Here is a 19,133-nt window from a genome sequence, read left to right on the forward strand (position 1 = left end):
CTCACACAGCCCCTGATTGTCACACACTGTAGTCGGCCCCACAGATCGTCCATCATCCAGGACCCCCACAGGCTCATCCACCTGCACATCTCTGAGTTTAAACCTTGACAAGGATGGCTGGTTGGTATTAAAGGTGCTGGAGAAATCAGAACATCTCATCCTCCGAGTGCGGTTGGCTTTGTGGAGGACACAGATAATTGTGTCCTCCATTCCAGTCTTTGTCTGATGGGCAAATTGCAGTGGGTCCAGGTGGTCTACCACAAGAGGTCTTCATGATGTGAGATGTCAGTGCCACTGGTTTGTAGTCATGAGGTGAAGACGCGCCTGCCATCTTTAGGACAGGAACAATGCAGGGTGTTGTCCACAGCAGTGGCATTTTCTGGAGCCTAAGGAACTGGCGCGTCTCCTCACCTCTTCAGTCTGTGCACCTCAAAGTATAACAGCAGGTCACTTACAGAAACTCGGAGATGACTCCGCACTTAATGGGGTGAGTCAGTAAGGGGGAACGAGACCACCATCAACTGCTGCTTGACTTTCTCTGCACCAAAGAGCCTCCGTGTCCGGTCACTATTCAAGAAGTGGATATGGAGGTGATCCGCCACTACAAATACTTGTTGGTCTACATCGGTGGTCTCATAACACGGAGGAACTGGAGAAGAACGGACTCTGCAGAAGACTGGGTAGTGACATCCTTCACATCATCCACAGCTCTGTGACGGCCAGTGTGGCGTGCTGGGCTGGTAGCATCACTTCGGGAGAGGACCACCGAATCAACTAACTAAACAAAAAGGGCAGAGTCATTTATGGGACCCCCCCACCGGAGGTCTTAGCAAGTGAGAGAAGACAAAACTGAGTGCCATTATGAACCATGCTGCACATCCTGTGTCTGACACACCTGACACCAAGGAGTTTAAGCCAATGAAGTGTGTCAGGAAACACAACCGAGAGCAGGGCTGTCTTATCAGCATTATAGACCCCCAGGCAAAGCAGTGCACTGCGGCCCCCCTACCTACACAATCACTCAGCAAATCACAACATATATAGATTAGCACGCTTGTGGGGTCCTGGGCAACTGCCTGGAGTGCCCATACATTAAGACAGCCCTGACTTGAGGTCCTTTATACCAACAGCTATATGTCTGTATAGCGCCTCACTAGGACTGGCACTGCCTTTCTTTTTAATTCCCTGTCCAGACAATATGGTGTGTGTGTGTGAGTATTTATTTATTTAACTACCTATCTGAAGTGTGGCCTTAGGGCCATGCCCAGGCCCAGGTAAACTAAGGAGGGTTGAGTCAGAAAGGGCATCTGGCGTAAACCTAGTGCCAAGCTTGTTTCGTGTCTCGTTATTGTTTGGAAAAAGAAACAACTAAGGGGTCTGAGTTAATTTATTTTGCCTTCGTTTTAATTCACTTAATTAGCAGCAAAACTGGTCACTAATTAAGAAGATGGTTAGAATGAAAACCTGCAGCCACTGCGGCCCTCCAGGACCAGAGTTGGACATCCGTGACTCTAATTGAAGGTCAGGGTTAAATGAACATGGACACTCTGGCGCCATAGTCAGATTTAATTGGGCCATTTATCGAGTTGGGGGTTTTGATGATCAGTCCCATTGTTGGCATTAGTGAAAGCGTTTGTGGAACTGCTTGGGGACTCCCAGGTCATCACAACAAAAAAATAGGGCAATCCCTAGAAATGGCGAGAAAAATGGGCACAATACAATTCAAACCAAACTGCGTTATCCGGCCATTGAAATACCGACTGAGTGTGTCCACGAGTTTCATCATCTGGACTCCCGTTTATTAGCTCACATTCCAGGGATGATTCCCTCTCTGCTGAAGTCCTAAATGAGTTGATCATTCTGCCCTTAGAATGGCGCGGACTTCACGGGGGGGTGTCGGAAACAACAAACTTCAGTTAGCATGAGCGGGTAACGCATCTAGTAAATAAATTAATTAATAAATAAATAAAACGAGAATCCATAGAGCGCACGTCTGTCGTCACCAGCCTTCCACCTCCTTCTTTGACGTGTGCACGAGCCCAGCCGCGCGCCCCGAGTGAGAGACTTTTATTTTGACAGCTGCCCCCGAGCCCTGGGATGCCGCCGGCCTCTCGCGGCGCCGCTCGCGCTACAGCCTCGTTGTCGAGTCGGGACACCGTCTGTCTGGTAATGCGAGAATGCAGTGCGAGGCTGCAGTAGAGCAGAGAGCCGCCGTACGACGAACGCAGCAGCTCGGCGCCTCAGAGCACTAGGAGCCCGACGAGATCGTGCGGAGGGGCTTCGCCTGTTCAAACGGCGTCTCTTAGAAGAAAGGAGCGCAGGGGATGTGAAAAGATCTGGAAGTAGCGGCGGCAGGAGAGCTTCACGTAAGCAGCCACTCGAGCCGGGTTCGGTTTTGGCGGACTCTGTTATTGTTGTTTTTCTGGGAGTTGGACCGGCAGCACTTCGATCTCCCCCTCTTTTGGGGCTCTTTTTTTCCGCCTGTCTGTCCGCTCCGGTCCGTTACTGCAAACTTATTTGGTCGACTGGAGCGGAGCGGAGCAGCGGGTTGGTTCGTATTCCGTTCCTATGGTGACGCGTGTCCTTGGACGCGCATGCTCGCTCAGGAGGTGACTGCTGCTGGCGCGGTTGCTCTTTTCAGGTCGGGCGGGTAGCGGATCACCTCTCTCGGGGCTTTTGGGTGGCCGTTTGTGGAGCACAACGTGTGTTTTGTGTTGCGATTTTGTGCGAATGTTTATTAGGCAGCAATGCTGAATCTGTGGCTCCGTAGACCCACTGGTGGTAGTCCTTGAGTTCGGTGGGATTGGCGGAGCTCCAGCTTCGCGTTGTCGTGTACAGTAAATCCACTTTAGCGCACGCGAGCCTCGCGCCGGAATTACAGTCGGATCAAAATGAAGGCGGTCGTGCCAACAGTTGGAGAGGCTAACTCGAGACACGGAACAGGGCGAGAAGAACCCCTCGTCTTCGGTTCGGTTAAGTTGCTGTCTAAATAATTGATTGATGTATAAAGTGATATTAATCCTCAGAGGGAATTTTAGAAGCATACAGCAGCAGAAACATAAAATAGATGCAGACTCGCAGGACTAAATAATACAACCAATCCATAGGTAGATGATAAATGTACAGTCATGGCCAAAAGTTTTGAGAATGACACAAATATGAATTTTCACAAAGTTTGTTGCCTCAGTTTTTATGATTGCAATTTGCATCGACTCCAGAATGTTCTCATGAGTGATCAGATGAATCGCAAGGTCCCTCTCTGCCATGAAAATGAGCTTCATCCGCAAAAAACCAACTGCATGTCAGCCCTGCCACCAAAGGACCTGCTGACGTCATTTCAGTGATCCTCTCGTTCGCACGGGTGACAGTGTCAACGGGGACAAGGCTGGAGGTCACTCTGTCAATCTGATTGAGTTACAATAGAGAGGTGAAGAAGGCCTCAGGGTGCCCAAGAAAGTCCAGTAAGCGCCAGGACCGTCTCCTGAAGTTGATTCAGCTGTGGGCACCACCAGTGCAGAGCTGGCTCAGGAATGGCAGCAGGCAGGTGTGAGTGGGGCAAAGACTTTTGGAGGGTGGCCTGGTGGGTGTCAAGAAGGGCAGCAAAGAAGCCAAGAAAAACATCAGGGACAGACTGATATTCTGAGATTGGACTGCTGGGGACTGGGGTCAAGTCATTTTCTGTGATGAATCCTCTTTCCGATTGTTTGGGGCATCCAGAGAAGAAAAGGTGAGCAGCGCCACCATCACTCCAGTGTCATGCACATCCTGAGACCAATCATAGCCAAGGCAGTGGGCTCACTCACAATTTGGCCTAAGAACACAGCCATGAATAAAGAATGGGACCAAAACATCCTTTGAGAGCAACTTCTCCCAACCATCCAAGGACAGTTTGGTGACCAACATGATGGAGCACCGGGCCGTAAGGCCAAAGTGAGAACTGAGTGGCTCGGGGGAAAAAAAATCAAAATTTTGTGTCCATGACCAGGAAACTCCTCAGACCTTAATCTCATTGAGAACTTGTGGTCAAGAGGCAGGTGGGCAAACAAAAACCCACCAGTTCTGACAAAATCCAGGCATTGATTATGGGCTGCCATCATTCAGGATTTGGGCCCAGACGTTGATTGACAGCCTGCCAGGGCGAATTGCAGAGGTCGTGAAAAAGAAAGAAGGACCAACACTGCAAATATGGACTCTGCACATAAACGTCATGTCAGCGTCAAAAAAACCCTTTGAATCTTCTGAAGTGCTTGTAATTCTACTTCAGTACACCATAGAAACATCTGACAGAAAGATCTAAAAACACTGAAGTGGCAGACTTTGTAAAAACCAACACTTGGGTCATTCTCAAAACTTTTGGCCACGACTGTATGTTGTGCAGAAATTGCAAAGTGAACTTAAAGAATATCAATGTTTAGTTTGGGATGTTGGGAGGAAGCTTGGAATCGCCTGATATCAGCGGGCAGAAAATACCCCCAGAGGCTCCTCTTAGCAAACTGTTATTGGAATGGGCCTGTGGCTAAAAGTGTTCCAAGAGAGCGCCCCCTGGAGAGGATTTTCCATGACAGTGTCCAGATTTGTGTGTCCAGGGTCATCCCTGTGATGGAGGAGCTTTTCCTGATAGTTTTGCTCAGGCATTGTGCCTCTTTTGGTAACGTGAGTTGCTTCTCCAGGAGAACTGGCTACTACAGACTACGGGCGTCCCATCTGTTTTATTGTCCAGCGCCACTGTGCTGTCAGACCAGTCCAGTTTGTTGTTTATGTGAACCCTCAGGTCCTTGTGGTTTTTCATCACGTCCTCCTCTTGACTGGTCTCGAAGGATCCTTAACACGCCGGAAGCCCATCACTTAACTCGTCTGTCTTGCTTGAGGCTGAGCTGCATGTGGATCTCCTTGGACCAGAAGATAAAGTCCCTCCACAAGCCTCCTGTATGCCTGACTCATCTCCATTATTAATGCAGCCTTTGATGGAGGATTGATCAGAGAATTTCTGTAGATGGTATTGGTACTGTGGTGCCAATGGTGCTGGAAGTCAGTTGTATAGAAGGTGGCCAGTAGGGAGAACGGACAGTTCCCTGAGGTGCTTTCCAGTATCACACACCACCGTCCTTGAGCCACACAGTCTGCCGTCTGTTGGTCAGCTAGTTCACGACCAGGAGATGTGTATCATTGAGCATTTTCTCCATTCGGTGAACCAGAATGATGTGTGAAATGCACTAGAAAATCAACAACACGATCCTGACTGTGGTGCTGGCTTTCTCTGAGTGGAAGTCCTCTCTCTGTGGAGCATGGAGAACTGCAGACCAGTGACAATGTTCTGAAATCAGGGGGTCGGAGCTATTTGAGGACCAGCCTGGCAAAGACCTTCATGATGTATGAAGTTAAGTGCAACAGGTCTGAAGTCCTTAGGGTCACTGGCATGCTCTGTCCTTGGCATTGGGACCATTAAGGATGTTTACCTTTCTTGGGGGAACGTTCTACAGACTACTGGGAAATGAAGGACAGTTGGTGAAGGACCCCACAGAGCTAGCTGGCGTGTGTTTTCAGCACCTATGGGCTGATTCTATCCAGACCTACAGCCTTGTACATCGAGCTGTCACCTGACTTGATCCATAGAGACGGACAGCATGAGTAACGGATATCTGTCACATAGTTAGGTAGACAGGAAGTCGATTTAATCCCAAAGGACACTGCAGGGTTACAGCAGCTGATAAGAAAGGCACACATGTGCGTGTGGTCAGAATGATCTCTAAGCAGATTAACAAAGTCAGGCGACTGATTCACCAGGTGTAATGTGATTAGAGCTGCCCATACTTAGTTTCACAGCGCAGGATACCCACCCGCCCGTCCGTCATTGGCACAACATCATTGTCTGTTGAGATGTCTGCCAGACCAGCTCAGTACCATTCAGCACAAAGAGGGCACAAGACCACCTCGGCTATGTGGTGACTCATAGAACCTGAGGGTAGAAACGACCCGACATGCCGCTCATCCCATCCAGTTACTGAGGGGAGTGAGTCATTGTCCAGGATAATAAGAAGCTTCCAGAGTGTCGGTCTGCTCTCCCACTTCTCCAGGGAGTCTCGCCTTTTTAATCCCTGCAGTCTGTTGGCATCCTCTGCACTAATGGCATTTCTCCAGCACACTACTGCACAGAAGGTGGCACTGGCCACTACAGACTGGCAAAAAACATGGAAGAGTGGCCTGCATACACAGAAGAACCACAACGATAATTCATCTCTTGTGTATCCCAGAATCACACAAGGAATGGCTTCAACAGGCCCTCAGCCTCGACTTCCTCAGGTCAGGTTAGGTTGGGGAGCCTGCACCCACCACATGACGAAAACAGCTCGGGTTCCTGGTTGGCAACCACCCAGGCAGACCTGTCCAGTCCCAACCTCTGGAAATGACCCTCTATCTGCCGCAGCCAGGTGTTACGTGGACGTCCCCTTGGCCTGGTTGAGCCACTCGGGTCCTCAACAATGAGGGTCCTGCAAGCCGGATCACCCTTGGGGAATCATAGTGGCTTAAGTGACGCTCTCTCACAATGCAGGTAATGTGCCACATTCAGGACTCTCTCAGAAGACAACAAAGACCTTTTCAGTTGGGTGGTCTTTTATATTGTTTAACACATTTTGATGTCAACACCAAGGAGTACAAAGCAAAACTCTGAACTCTCGTCTCATATTCATCTCTTGATCTCAACCCAAAGTGTCTTAAGTATCCATCAAAACCAAACTGGCCTCTTGCCGGTCCAGTCCTTATGGAGGCGACTGCAGATGGGTGAGTTTGCTGCGTAACGGAAAGAAAGAAACAAAAACAAAAAATGGTGACCCTGCGTAGCCTTAGTGGGACTGGGGTGGCTGCAGTGCGATGGCCCGTCCCGTGTCCAGTCCTGCATTTGGATTCTCTCTTGTGCTCCTTTGGCCACACAAACTGGACATTTTCACAGGTTTTATTTATGAAATGAAGTGCACCTGGACGTAGTGACCCTGCAACCGCAGCCCACCTAATTGTGCAAACACATCCCGCTTGTCTGAAGGAAGCTCAAGAGAAATCCATCTTTGTTTTATTTATTCTTATTTTTTTTAAGAAGAACTCCTGCAGGCCTGGACTTGCCTTGTTTGTGTTGTGCAATCCTGCTTTCACGGTCGACCTCCAAAAAATGGATAAATATTAGTCAGCCGTCATTTGTACTGCAGGCGCCGTCCTGACAGGTCACTTCACTGAAGGAGCGGAACATCAGTGAGGTAAGCTGAGCAGCAGGAGGCTTTGGGCCTTTGGGTTTGCGTTTAGACAGACGGAACTTTGTGTTCCCAGGGGTGTTTTTTTTTTGTCTTTTTACAGATAACTTTATTAAATACCTAAATAAATAAACACCAGAATAACTAAAAGAAAGTAAATGTCTCACTTTGCAGTCCCAGTCCCAGTGTGGTGCTGTACAGGCATATGGCGGTTGGTATAAAGGACCCCCGTCGCGTTTCCTGATGCACCCCATTGATTGAAAGTCCTCGGTGTCCGTGTGTCACAAGGAGGATGTGCGGCGTTGTCCAAAATGGCACTCCATTCTGTTTTCATTCTCTCCTTCACGACTACCTCCAGGGTCCCAGAGTGCGTCCCATAACTGAGCCTGTACTTTAGTTCAATGGTCCTCTCATGAAGTGATGTTACCAGCCCAGCACACCACACACTGGTCATCATAGACTTGCAGAACGTGTAATGGACAACGCTACCCACCTCGAAGGAACGCAGTCTCCCAAGAAAAAAAGTCCCTGCTGTGCCCTTGCTTCGGTAGCTCCTCCATTTTACGAGACCAGATTTGAATGTCGGTGTCATTAAGTGTGAACCTGAAATACAACTGGGCAGATCTGACCACATCTTAGTGCCACCTGCAAGCCTGTCATTGACAGCAGCAGCAGCAGCTCCTCTCTTATTCACGCCGGATGTTCTTGAGTGTTTGCGTTTTTATTTTATAAAACACTCAAACCTTGGTACTCGTCGGCTTCAAAACTCATTGAATTTGGTATTTGATGAGAAAAAATTGCCGCGGTACTCGTCATTTGTTTGGCACTCATCGCGCTCCCTAGAACTTGTATACAGTGGAACCTCGGGTCATGACTGTAATTCGTTCCAAAACTCTGTAAACTTGGTAGTGACCCGAAGTAATTTCCCCCATAGGATTGTATTTAATTGCATATCAAATGCTTTTTCTGCATCTAATGATAGTAATATCTCTGGGGTGTTTGATTTTGCTGGTGAATATATAACATTAAACAAGCGTCAGAGATTGGAAGATAGGTGTCGGCCTTTAATAAATCCAGTTTGATCCTGTGATATTACTGAGGGCAGCACTTTCTCCATCCTTCTAGTTAGTATTTTTGAGAGTAACTTAACATCATTATTCAGGAATGAAATTGGTCTGTATGATGCACATTGTAACAAATCCTTATTTTGTTTAGGAAAGACGGTGATTAATGCTTGACGAAATGTTTGAGGTAGTATTTGGTTGTCTCTAGCTTCTGTAAATGTTGCAAATAAGAGGGGAGGGAGCTAGCTGAGTGGAGAATTTCTTATAAAATTCTACTAGGTAACCATCAGGGCCTGCTGATTTCCCGCTTTGAAGTGACTTTATAGCATCTAGTAATTCTGTTAGCGTCAGAGGTTTATCCAGTTCCTCAGATTACAGTTTTGAGGTAAAGTCCCTCTGTGCGATGCACGTCTGACCGAGAACAATGTACTGTACAGGGAGAGACTGAAGACGTGCGTAAATCACCGGCGCGTACGAACCGGAAGGGAAACGAAATAGAGCACAAAGAGTTCACAGCGAATGCACAGGGAGAGACTGAACACGTGCGTAAATCATCGTTGCGTATGAACTGGAAGAGAAACTGGCTTGTTTGTCTCCCGAGTGTGTGATCATGAACAGATGCAAAAGTTTGGCGAACTTTTTGGTCGTAACCCGATTTGTACGTGGTCCGAGATGTTCGTGACCCGAGGTTCCACTGTATGTCGTGACTCGCATGCCCCTTTCACGATAAACTAAGGAGCGCGTGTTAGTCTCTGCGTAGCTCTCACTCGTTGCAGAAACCCGCTCGGTCCTCCGTACACTTTGTGTGTTTTGTTTTTTATTTTTCTATTCCTTGTACAAATTATTTCAGAATAATCACTGGTCCCAAGAAGGCTGGTGATAACATCCAAAAGAGAAGGAAATTAGAACTACGATAGTGCAGAAAAAAAGAGAAAATCGAGAAATATGAGAGTGGTATCGGCGTGTCTGCGCTCACGATAAGGTACTGAATGCCAAGAACAAGAGGCCATCAAAGTAGCCGATGTTGGTAAAGGAGTCAAAGCTTTGATGAAACAAAGAGCACAGACACTAGAGGAAGTGGAAGAATTGTTGTTGATCTGCATAAATGCTGATAGTATTTCAGAGTTCATCATTTGTGAAAAAGCAAAACTGTCGCCTGTAAATCTGTCAATTAAACAAGCCTGGAACGAGAGCTGAGAGTAGTGAGGAGTTTAAAAAGAGAAGTGGCCTGGATGGTGTGGTGAGACATGGCTGCCAACACAAAAGCTGCCAATGAATTTATTCACGTGTTTAAGTGCGATGTTTTTTATTTATGTCTATGAACTTACACTGTTTATTAGTAAAATACATCTCCATTAACTGATTGCTTGATATATAATGCCTTATAAAATGTGGACTTTCTGGGGGTCTGGAACGGATTTAATCAATTTACGTTATGGGAAAGATTTGCTTGGTACTCGTCATTGTTGACACTCATCATGCCATCTGGAACGAATTAACGACGAGTACCAAGGTGCCACTGTATTTATACTTTTCTTGAACTTTTGTAACTAAGCATTTGACTACAATCTGCAGTATGTCTGCACGTTTACAAAGGGGTACCCAAAAACAACCGGAGTCTGTACCTGGCGCACAATCTCGACTTAGTGGGCAGTGTAGCACACTTACAGTATTCTGTGGCAGTCTACCTGTGTTGTCCGTATGCCATTCCATGTCGGTTTTTCTTGGTGCTTATTAAACGTGTTCTGTGATTTTTGCAATGGGTGCTCATAAAGAACGGCGAGTCTGCGTTCAGTTTTGTTTTCTCTTTGGCTAAACGGCTGCTGAAACTGTAGCGATGCATGAAACTTCGTTTAAAGATGAAGCTTTAAGTTAAACGCAGGTCTACGAGGGGTTTTCACGTTTCAAATGAGGGGAAATGTCACTCGAAGACCAACTTGAGATCTGGCCGACCTTCCACCAATTAGGGATGACGGAAATCTCGAAAAAGTTTGTAATGCAATTTACGAAGGTCGTCGTTGGACTATTGAAGAGATTTCGGAATTGATTTGTGTGTCTTGGAGTTCTTGCCACCTTCCCTGCTCGCCTGATCTTTTGCTCCGTGTGACTTTTTCTTGTTCCCCGCATTTGAGAAAAGAAATCAAAGGAAAGCGTTTTTGTACCGTGGAGGAAGTCGAAAGAAAAATCGCTGCAGGCCTTGGACAACATTCCTCTTCCACCAGTGGGAAAACCGTTGGGACGAGTGCATTCATTCACATGGAGAGGACTTTGAAGGAGACTAAAGTTTCAGGAAGTAAAAATCCCGGTTATTTTTGGGTACCCCCTCGTATGTGACAAATAACATTTGATTTGATTTGGTTTGGCTGGGTGGTATTGAAAGAAATGGAGAAATCAAGAAATGTGATCCTCACAGTGCTGTCCGCTTTGTCCAGGTGAGAGTAATGAGCCTTGTGGGGCAAATCAAAAAGTAAAGGCAATAATCACAACGGATAGCAGCTGACGGCCTCCACCACATTCACGATGTGCAGTGGCTTATGGGTAGTTTAAACATGCGCAACACTCTGCCGTTTGTTTAGTTGAAGCCAAGGTCAAATGAAGATGGATGCTCCGCTGCAGGACTGTTGGAACGACGCACCATAGTGAGATTTCTTTGGGCAGAGGGAATGAAACCTGCTGACGTTCACTGATGAAAACCGCAGGAAAAGTTTATGAATGGATAGGAAGGCTTAAAGTGGGAAGAACAAGTGGAACTGACCAATCAAGCTCAATCTGGTCGACCATCAACATCGTGCACATCACCACGGCAAATGGCTTCATCAGAGAAGACCGATGGATTACGTTGTCCGCAGTTGCTGCACATTTGGATATCCTCTGCGGATCTGCACGCCCTGTAGTGCTTGGTGACTTGGGGTACTGGGATGTTTGTGCAAGGTGAACACCCAAACCGCTTACTGATCTGCACAAACTGGCAGGTTAGATTATGTGATGTTTCAGCCAGGGTCCTCCCTCTTCTTCAGGTTCAGATGCTTTTTTTTTTCGACGTTCTCTTTGTTAAGATTGCTTGTCTCTTAGTTTCTATGTATCTGTACGTTTACTGTTATATTCCATGTGTCTGGGGGTTGTGGAGGGTTCCCCCAAGAGTCAGTGCCACCTGTCCTTTACTGCTATCAGTCGTATCAAGGCTGAGACAAACCAACAGTCCCTTGCGGTTCATTGAATGCTCTCGTGGTGTGATTTTTTTGTTTTTGAACCCTTACTCTGTTTTATTTCTTTTGACTTTGCCTTTGGATTTTGTTCCGGAAAATGACTTTTGAAAGTTGATCTGAGGTGCGTTCCTTAATTAAAGGGCGGGACTAATTCTGCATTACCAATCTCTATTAGCAATGACAGGCCGCGGCTGGTGATTATTTACTGCTTGGTGTGTTGTGACCTGTAGAGGGCACGCAGGGTCAAGGAACAGGATAATGTCTTGTAAGAAGAATAGAGGGGCACGGGTAAAGAGTAGGGGTCCATGGGAGGGGGTACCATTTAATTGCCAACTGCCAATTGAAAGGTCTGTCAGGACTACGCAAGACTTCACTCATGGTGAGCATTTCCAAGGCAGGCGGTTGAGGAGGCAGAAGCTCTGTCCTCATCCAAGGCTAGTCTTGTTTTGGAACCCGACTTCCTGTTAGTGGTCATGCTAGAAGAAGTGGGGCTTCCTTCACCGAGCCAGAAGTGACATCGTAGGTCCTCGGATGGGTTCTCCTTCATTCTGGGTCAAAAGAAAGAAATTACAGTCACACCACTGTCTCTGTCTACCTGGGTTTTCATTTGTCTTTTTAAATGCAGGGCGGGACCCAGTATGCAGTGGGATGGAGGAAGACGAGCAGGATCACTATGTATCTCAGCTTAAGGAGGTGTTTGACAGCTGTGACACCACGGGCACCGGCTATCTGGACAAGGAAGAGCTCATCGAGTTGTGTCAGAAACTGCACTTGGAGGCACATTTGTCGTTTCTGCTGAACACCCTTTTGGGTACGGACCACTATGCCAGGGTAGGTGTCTTGTGAAGTGTCCTGTTATCAATATTTGACTTTAAGGTGGTGTTCCACTGTGCCTCAAGATACCCATATTTTCAGAGCTGGTACCAGAATTCTCAGGAGCTGCCATTTTGTCACATTCACACAGCCATACTTGGCATACCATGCCAGTTTAGTGTCCTCACCCATCCATCCAAACCTGTAAAGGAACTTGGAGTCTATCATTGCAAGCATAGGGTACAAACCCTAAACGGGGTGCCAGTCCATCGCATGGTGAACACACACACACATCAGGGGACCCCTAACCTGCATGTCTTTGGACTGTTGGAGGAAACTGGAGCACCAGGAGGACACAGGGTGACACAGGGACAGGATTCCCGCTGTCCTTCCTGTGAGTCAACAGCAGTGCCGCCCTTAATGTCATCAGTTAACCTGATGTGTGGGTGGAAACTGGAGATCTTGGGGCTAAGAAGGTTAATCTGATGTCTGGTTATATGGTGCCCTGATGTGTGGAGTACCAGTCAAGGTAGGTTATACTTGAGGTATGTAACATGCAGGGCCTATAAAAAGTCCTCACCATCTTGGACATCTGATGTGATCAATGATTTGCTGTTTTGTATTTGTGATTCACTTTTTCAGAGATCTCTTGTCACTTTGTCATTGAAGAGTCTTATTCTGTCCCTCAGTGTCAAAAAAAGTCAAAATCCCCTGGGATTCAATGTTTTATAACAAATAAAATGTGAAAATGTCCATAGGGATGAGTACTTGTTATAGACTCTGTACTGGTGAGGCCTCATCTGCAGTACTCCATAATACAAAAAAGACAAAGCAGCACAAGAGGAAGTGCAGCGGAGAACAACTTGGTGGATTCTGGGCCTTGGAGGGCGAGTGAGGCCGAAGGATCGGAGGAGCAGAACCTTTTAGTGTTACGTTACAGCAACGGTGTTACACCTTCCTCGAGTTTCATTGAATCATTTTGGTTTTGTCTGTTTGTTATTTAGTAAAAAATTATATACAGTAAAACCTCAATTTTCCGTCACTCAGTTAACCGTCAGTCTCCATTAACTGTCAGGGCAATAAAAGAAAAAGCCATTGTGCATGTCAGCGTCTACCCGTTACTACTGCAACCTCAGCACATTGGAACAAGGCCCCCTTTCGCCAGCGCGTAGTGTTTTACCGCAGCACTACGTGTCAAAGTGCAATTTGAAATCACAGCGTCGATTACTTATCTTCAGCTGTGTTTCGTAGCTAATTAAACTGTTGTACATTGTTATGGACGATAAGCACATGCGTGTGGTGTTGGGATTGTCACAAAAAATTGAAATTATTGAACATTTATAAAATGGCAAAAGCACTTCAAGTATTACTTGGAAGGACAACAGTGAACGATTATAAGGCGCGATGGCGACAAAATTGAAAAACGTGTCGAAAATGGAAACCACTGATGGTAGCGTTATTCTGTATTAATGTCAATGTTCTTCTGCATTATAATTATCTTTTTAAATTCTGTTATGTTAAACTATTGTGACGTTCAGGCAGCTTGTGACGCTCTATGGGAGCAGAAAGGGCGGAATGCTGTGTAAGTGATAGGACTGGGAGAGGGGTGGACACGCCTCCTAGGAGATGAGTGACAGGAGGAAAAGGAAGGAGTAGGGAGCCGAGCCGGGAGACAATAAGCAGGAGTGTCTGCGGTGCTGCGAGTGGCAGGAGATGATAAGTATGGGTAGGGGGAGCTCTCTTTTATTGTTTGGAAGACGTGTTCTGTAACCGAGATAAGACAGGGCACCGTTCGTTATGAAACGAAGACTCCAAGTAAAATGTAGGAAACGCCAGTACCTCTGAGTTGTATTTGCTTATTACGCTGGTCGTTACGATATTATGTAAATTAACTTTGTTAATACTATGTTATATTTTCTTAATGTAGGTTGATTTTTTGGTAAATAAATACGACTCTTCACTAAACTTATCTACTGTATATCACTTTGAAAGCAGCAGCTCTGTTATCCGTCTTTTCTCTTATCCATCACAGCCTCAGTCCCGACCCCTGGCAGATAATCGAGGTTTTACTGTATTTGTATTCTCTTTTTTTATATTTTGACGAACTCGTACTCTGTCCAGGATTTGTTCCTGCCTTACACCCGAGGCTTTCTGGGATAGGCTCCCATCTTCCCCAAGGTGTTGCTCAGGATTTGCAGGTTTGAAAGTGGATGGAGTTTTGGATGGACGTTGCTTTGTCAATTGATTTTGTGATATTTTCTGAGTCCTGTTTGTTCTGTTTGATTGTTTTACGTGCCTTGAGGGTGTAGCCTAAGGGGGTGAGGCCCCCCGACATCGCAGCTGAAGGACCGCCCCCTAATTTGTATATATTCAGGGCTGAGGGCTCCTGTTCCTGGTGGGATCATTGATAGGCTGTGGAGTCTCTGGCTTTGGTTTCATTTTGATCTTCACGGTTTTTGTAAGTGTTGTCTTTTCTGATTTCTGAGACATGGCTTGTTTCTGAGGATTAAGATTTCTGGTATCTGGACTGGCATAGTTTGCATTGGTTTGCATTTTCGACATTTGATTCTCTGTTAAGTACATTTTTAAAACAGAAAAGTGTTTTTGTTGTTTTGGCCCAGGAGTTTGGTGCGTCTCCTCCTGCCTTTGATTATTTTTGAGGTTCTGAGAATTCTTGAGGCCTTTCCTCCTTCCTAGTGTGTGTGTGTGTAGGCCGAAGCCTGATTTTGAGTTTGAGGATAAGCTGATGTTTAGTCCTCTGAGGATACAGAAGCTGAGTTTTGGAGTTTCAGCCTCATTTAGAGCCTGGGATCCTGTAGGAATCACAGGAGCAGATGGAGATTAGGAGGTGACATGGTTGACTTGTTCAAGATAAGGGAATTAGGACAGTGGATCCAGTCCATTACTTCAAAATGAGTTCAGCTAGAACAAGGGGACACAGACAGACACATTTGGGGAAAATTTCATACAAATTGTTAGAAGTTTTTGTGTTCACATAGAGAATTCTAAACATGTGAAAGAAAATGACCAAGTAATGTGGTGGACAGCCAGAACTTTGGGACCTTATTTTGGAGAATTCAGGTGAAGAGGATCGATGAGCTTCTTGGGCCAAACAGCCTGTTCTCATCAACATTGTTCTGATGTTCTCATATATCTGGACTTACTCATTAAATGGCTGCCGGGGCTGTGCTGAGATCTTTGCAGGGTGTGGGTAGTTTAGGTGATTTGGGAGGAAGCCGGAGTGCCCAGAGAGGTCTCCACATCTACATGTAGACACCACACCGACACCGATTGTGACAGGACCAGGAACTGAACCCCACCCTTGGGCCCTTGAGACAGGAGCTCTAGGGGTCTCTCGGCCTGCACACAAGTGTAAATTCAGTTCACGAGGCCAAAATTGAGACACCGCTATGTCCAAGTCTGATGTCTGTTGTGATTTGTAAAGCAAGGGAGCTCTTTTGATGACTTTTAAGACAAAATTTTCAAATGTTGAAACCCACCACAGGTGAACTTTGAAGAATTTAAAGAAGGATTTGTGGCCGTCCTGTCCCACTCACTGGACATCAGCACATCTGAGGAGGAGAGCAGTTACCTGGAGCCAGGTGAGTCTGTCACAGCTTTTGATTTCTTTTCTACTGGTGCCCACCCAAGGGTGCCTTAGTCCCGTCAGCATGAGGTTTAATGAGCAGCGGCTGCCCTCACTTCTATAGAAACATTGCGTTGGTCAAAGCCCAGCTTCTTATTTATTCTATATATCCGTGCTGGTGGTGATATCGGACTATTTCTGATTTTTATATTGTTTGATCGGTCAACATTTTTTCTGCCTTCTCCATGTGACAGAACGATAAGACAGCAACATTTCTTATTGTGTTTCTGGCCTTGTTTCTATTTATGTTGGCTTTCTTGCAGACAGCGACAAATATTGTCAGCAAATATTGCAAATATTGTCAGCCGGCGTTTATTTACAAAGCAAGAATAAGTCCCGATGGAGCGTGTCCAGATAGCCAATAGGTTTGTTGTAAGAGTCAATACTTTTGATAGCAGGCTGGTCTAATAAAAGCCTTTTATAGCTGTGCTAGAAATAGAAAACAAGCAGATAAAAAAGGATCTCTTAGTAACTGATAACTTATCTCTGCTATTAAATCGCCAACACGTGGCCTTCATTCCTGGCCCTATGACCTCCCTCCTAATCCCGTTGTAGGATCACAGGGTGAGCCCATAGAATGCAAGCACTGCCACCCACCCAGGTGTCACCCTCGGGGCTGAGCCGTCTGAGTTGTGTAGCATCAGAGTGGATTCACTCCATTAACACGACTCACACCGCTAGGACCAAGTGGACGTCGCCTTCCAGTCGGAGTGTTAGGCTTGAGTTTGTGTTCACAGACAGCCCTCATGTTTTAAGCTGCCAGCTTCATGAAATTCAGAAAGAGGCTTCACCTTCAGACTAAAGGCCTACTCCTATTTTAGTAGTGGTGAGCCAGAATTGAGCACTTAACAAGTGTAGCATGCGGTCGGGACGCCTCCTTGATGGAAGGGCTGGGGGGAGCAAGTGTGGCGAGAACGTTACCTCCCCCGGGTAGATGGCAGCCCCCCTAGGTTGCAGCGGTCCCTCTGACTCCCGCAGAGCTTCATGGGAGTTGGAGTTTGGTGCAGCCCTGTTAAGATCTGCGGGTGCCACCAGGGGGTGCTGCAGCAGGATCTGCTGAGCCCTTTTGGGCAGTTCTTCCTCCACACCTGGAAGTGCTGCTGGAAATACATCATCAAACACCTGGAGCACTTCTGGGTGCATTTTAAAAGGAGGCAGAGTCGGGAGGAGGAAGACAAAGCTTGACCAGAGGAGTGGAGAAGAAGAGAAAGAGAGAGAAAAGTGTTGTGTTGGTGCTCTGCTTGTCCTAGGACTGTGTGTTGTACTTGTGGGAAACGGGCGAAGGCGTTTCCCACGAGGTAAAAAGGTAAAAAAGAAAAACTGTGTGTGCTTTTGAACTTGTGTCCCACACCTGTCTGTGTCGGGTTCAGGGAGCGATGCCAGCCTGGTGGTGTGCCATTTCAAATTTATGAACCACCAAGTAGAGGTCTTTAGTTCTCAAAAGAATTGTAAGGAAGAGTCTTAGTATTTAAAAATAGAACGGACTTAACCGGCTGAACACTTTCAAACATGGAGTCTGGAAACGTTGAACGATTGCTAGTGGATTGGCTGGATCTTCTTCTTCTTCTTCTGATTGCTTTCCATCTCATGTGTTGCATTCCTCATCTCAGGGAGTGTGTCCTACAGGGGGCTCTCGCTCTATGGGAGCGCACAGTAAAACCTTGGATTGCGAGTAACTTGGTCTGGGAGTGTTTTGCAAAATGAGCAAAAATTTTTAATAAATTTTAACTTGATAAATGAGCGAGGTCTTGCAATACGAGTAGTCCATATACACTTTGTCTGCCGAGCGTCACGTGATCACAACTGAGCCGATGGTGGTTCTCTCTCTCTCTCTTTCGCTGTGGGATTGTGGGTAATCGTCTCCCATACTCAGTCTCAGTTGGTGTGCCTCACTCATATAGTTGACATCTGTATACTGTTTACTGTGACCACATGTTTTTGTGTACATGTGTATTGACTGTTCTTTAGTAACTGTACCGCAACAATGGCCCCCATGAAAAAGAAGGTTGAAAAGGAGATGATTACGGTGGAAGTTAAGAAGGAAATCATCGAGAAGCACAAACAAGGTATGCGAGTGGCTGACATCTCAAGATTTTATAACAAGTCTACATCGACGATTTGCACAGTATTAAAGAAGAAATAAGAAATAAGGGGGGCTAGACGCAGCGAAAGCAAAACTTTGTAGAAAAGCACCACGTGAATAAGGCAGTAGCAGTGCGAGCGATGAATCTGTTTAACGACAATGCAGTGTCACACTTCCGCCAAATCCTCAAAAGGAGGCAAAAGCAACTGTCCTTGGATGGGTTCCTTGTTAAAGTCGCGAAAAAAGAAGTTTCCAGTGAGCCAACAGATAGCAGTGACTCCGTTAGTTAGAGTGAAAGTCGTCCTGCACAGTCACCCTCCTCATCCTCCTCCTCCTCTCCCTCGTCTCCCTCACACCAGCCACGATTCTTTTCACAGGTTAAGTGCGGGTTAATTTGTTTTGATGTATTTTTACTTTAGATTTTGTATTAATCATTTTTATGTGAATATTTTTGGGTTGTGGAATGAATCATCTGAGTTTCCATCATTTCTTATGGGGAAATTTGCTTTGATATACGAGTGCTTTGGATTACAAGTGCATTTCCGGAATGAATTACGCTCACAAACCAAGGAACCACTGTCTATTTATCACATTAAGTTTGCACATAGACCTCGACGAAAAGTGCGCTCACTGTCAAAACGCAAATATACTTGTAGCGGCCCATTCGCTCGGCACGTCAGCATTCTCCTAGTCAGGAAGTGGCCAGAGTTTGGTCAACGTCGCATACCTAGGAGTTTCACAGCAGAGGAAGTGACTTCTGTACAAAGGGTCGCTGTGCGCGATGAGACTGTGCTGCGCCCGTCATTACTGGCTTTGAACAGAGAGTGCCCAGGTTTCCCTGCATGCTGTTCTCTTTAGTCCAGTGCTGTTGTCATCTGTGAATCTTTGTGGCATCAACCCCCCCCCCACTTCTGCCTCCAGCCTCTCCTCGAAATTCTGCAATTTGTATGCGCAACACGGCGTCGCTATCACCGCATAATCAGGAAAAATTCCTCGTCTCCACATCTGGTGTCATTTTTGCTGCATGGCCCTGGCGTCCTACGTGGACACATGAAGTAGAAAACAGGCTTAAGACTCGAA

The 19,133-nt window shown here is 46.4% G+C and overlaps 1 protein-coding gene across 5 annotated transcripts in view; it reads left to right on the plus strand.

Moving 5' to 3' along the window:
* The first annotated feature begins 2,059 nt into the window (after positions 1–2,059).
* The window catches only part of ninl (ninein-like), a 71,009-nt gene continuing 53,935 nt past the window's right edge, over positions 2,060–19,133 (plus strand). The window contains exons 1-4 of one of the 5 annotated variants that reach the window (XM_051919122.1): positions 2,060–2,366; positions 7,091–7,247; positions 12,137–12,342; positions 15,830–15,926. In XM_051919122.1, coding sequence (XP_051775082.1) covers positions 12,160–12,342; positions 15,830–15,926 — 280 coding nt within the window. In that variant the 5' untranslated portion in view covers positions 2,060–2,366; positions 7,091–7,247; positions 12,137–12,159. The remainder of the gene's footprint in view (positions 2,367–7,090; positions 7,248–12,136; positions 12,343–15,829; positions 15,927–19,133) is intronic. The other 4 variants (XM_051919121.1, XM_051919119.1, XM_051919123.1 and 1 more) reach the window with 4 other exon arrangements.

Source organism: Erpetoichthys calabaricus, chromosome 15 (genome assembly GCF_900747795.2).
Source record: "Erpetoichthys calabaricus chromosome 15, fErpCal1.3, whole genome shotgun sequence".
NCBI lineage: Eukaryota > Metazoa > Chordata > Cladistia > Polypteriformes > Polypteridae > Erpetoichthys > Erpetoichthys calabaricus.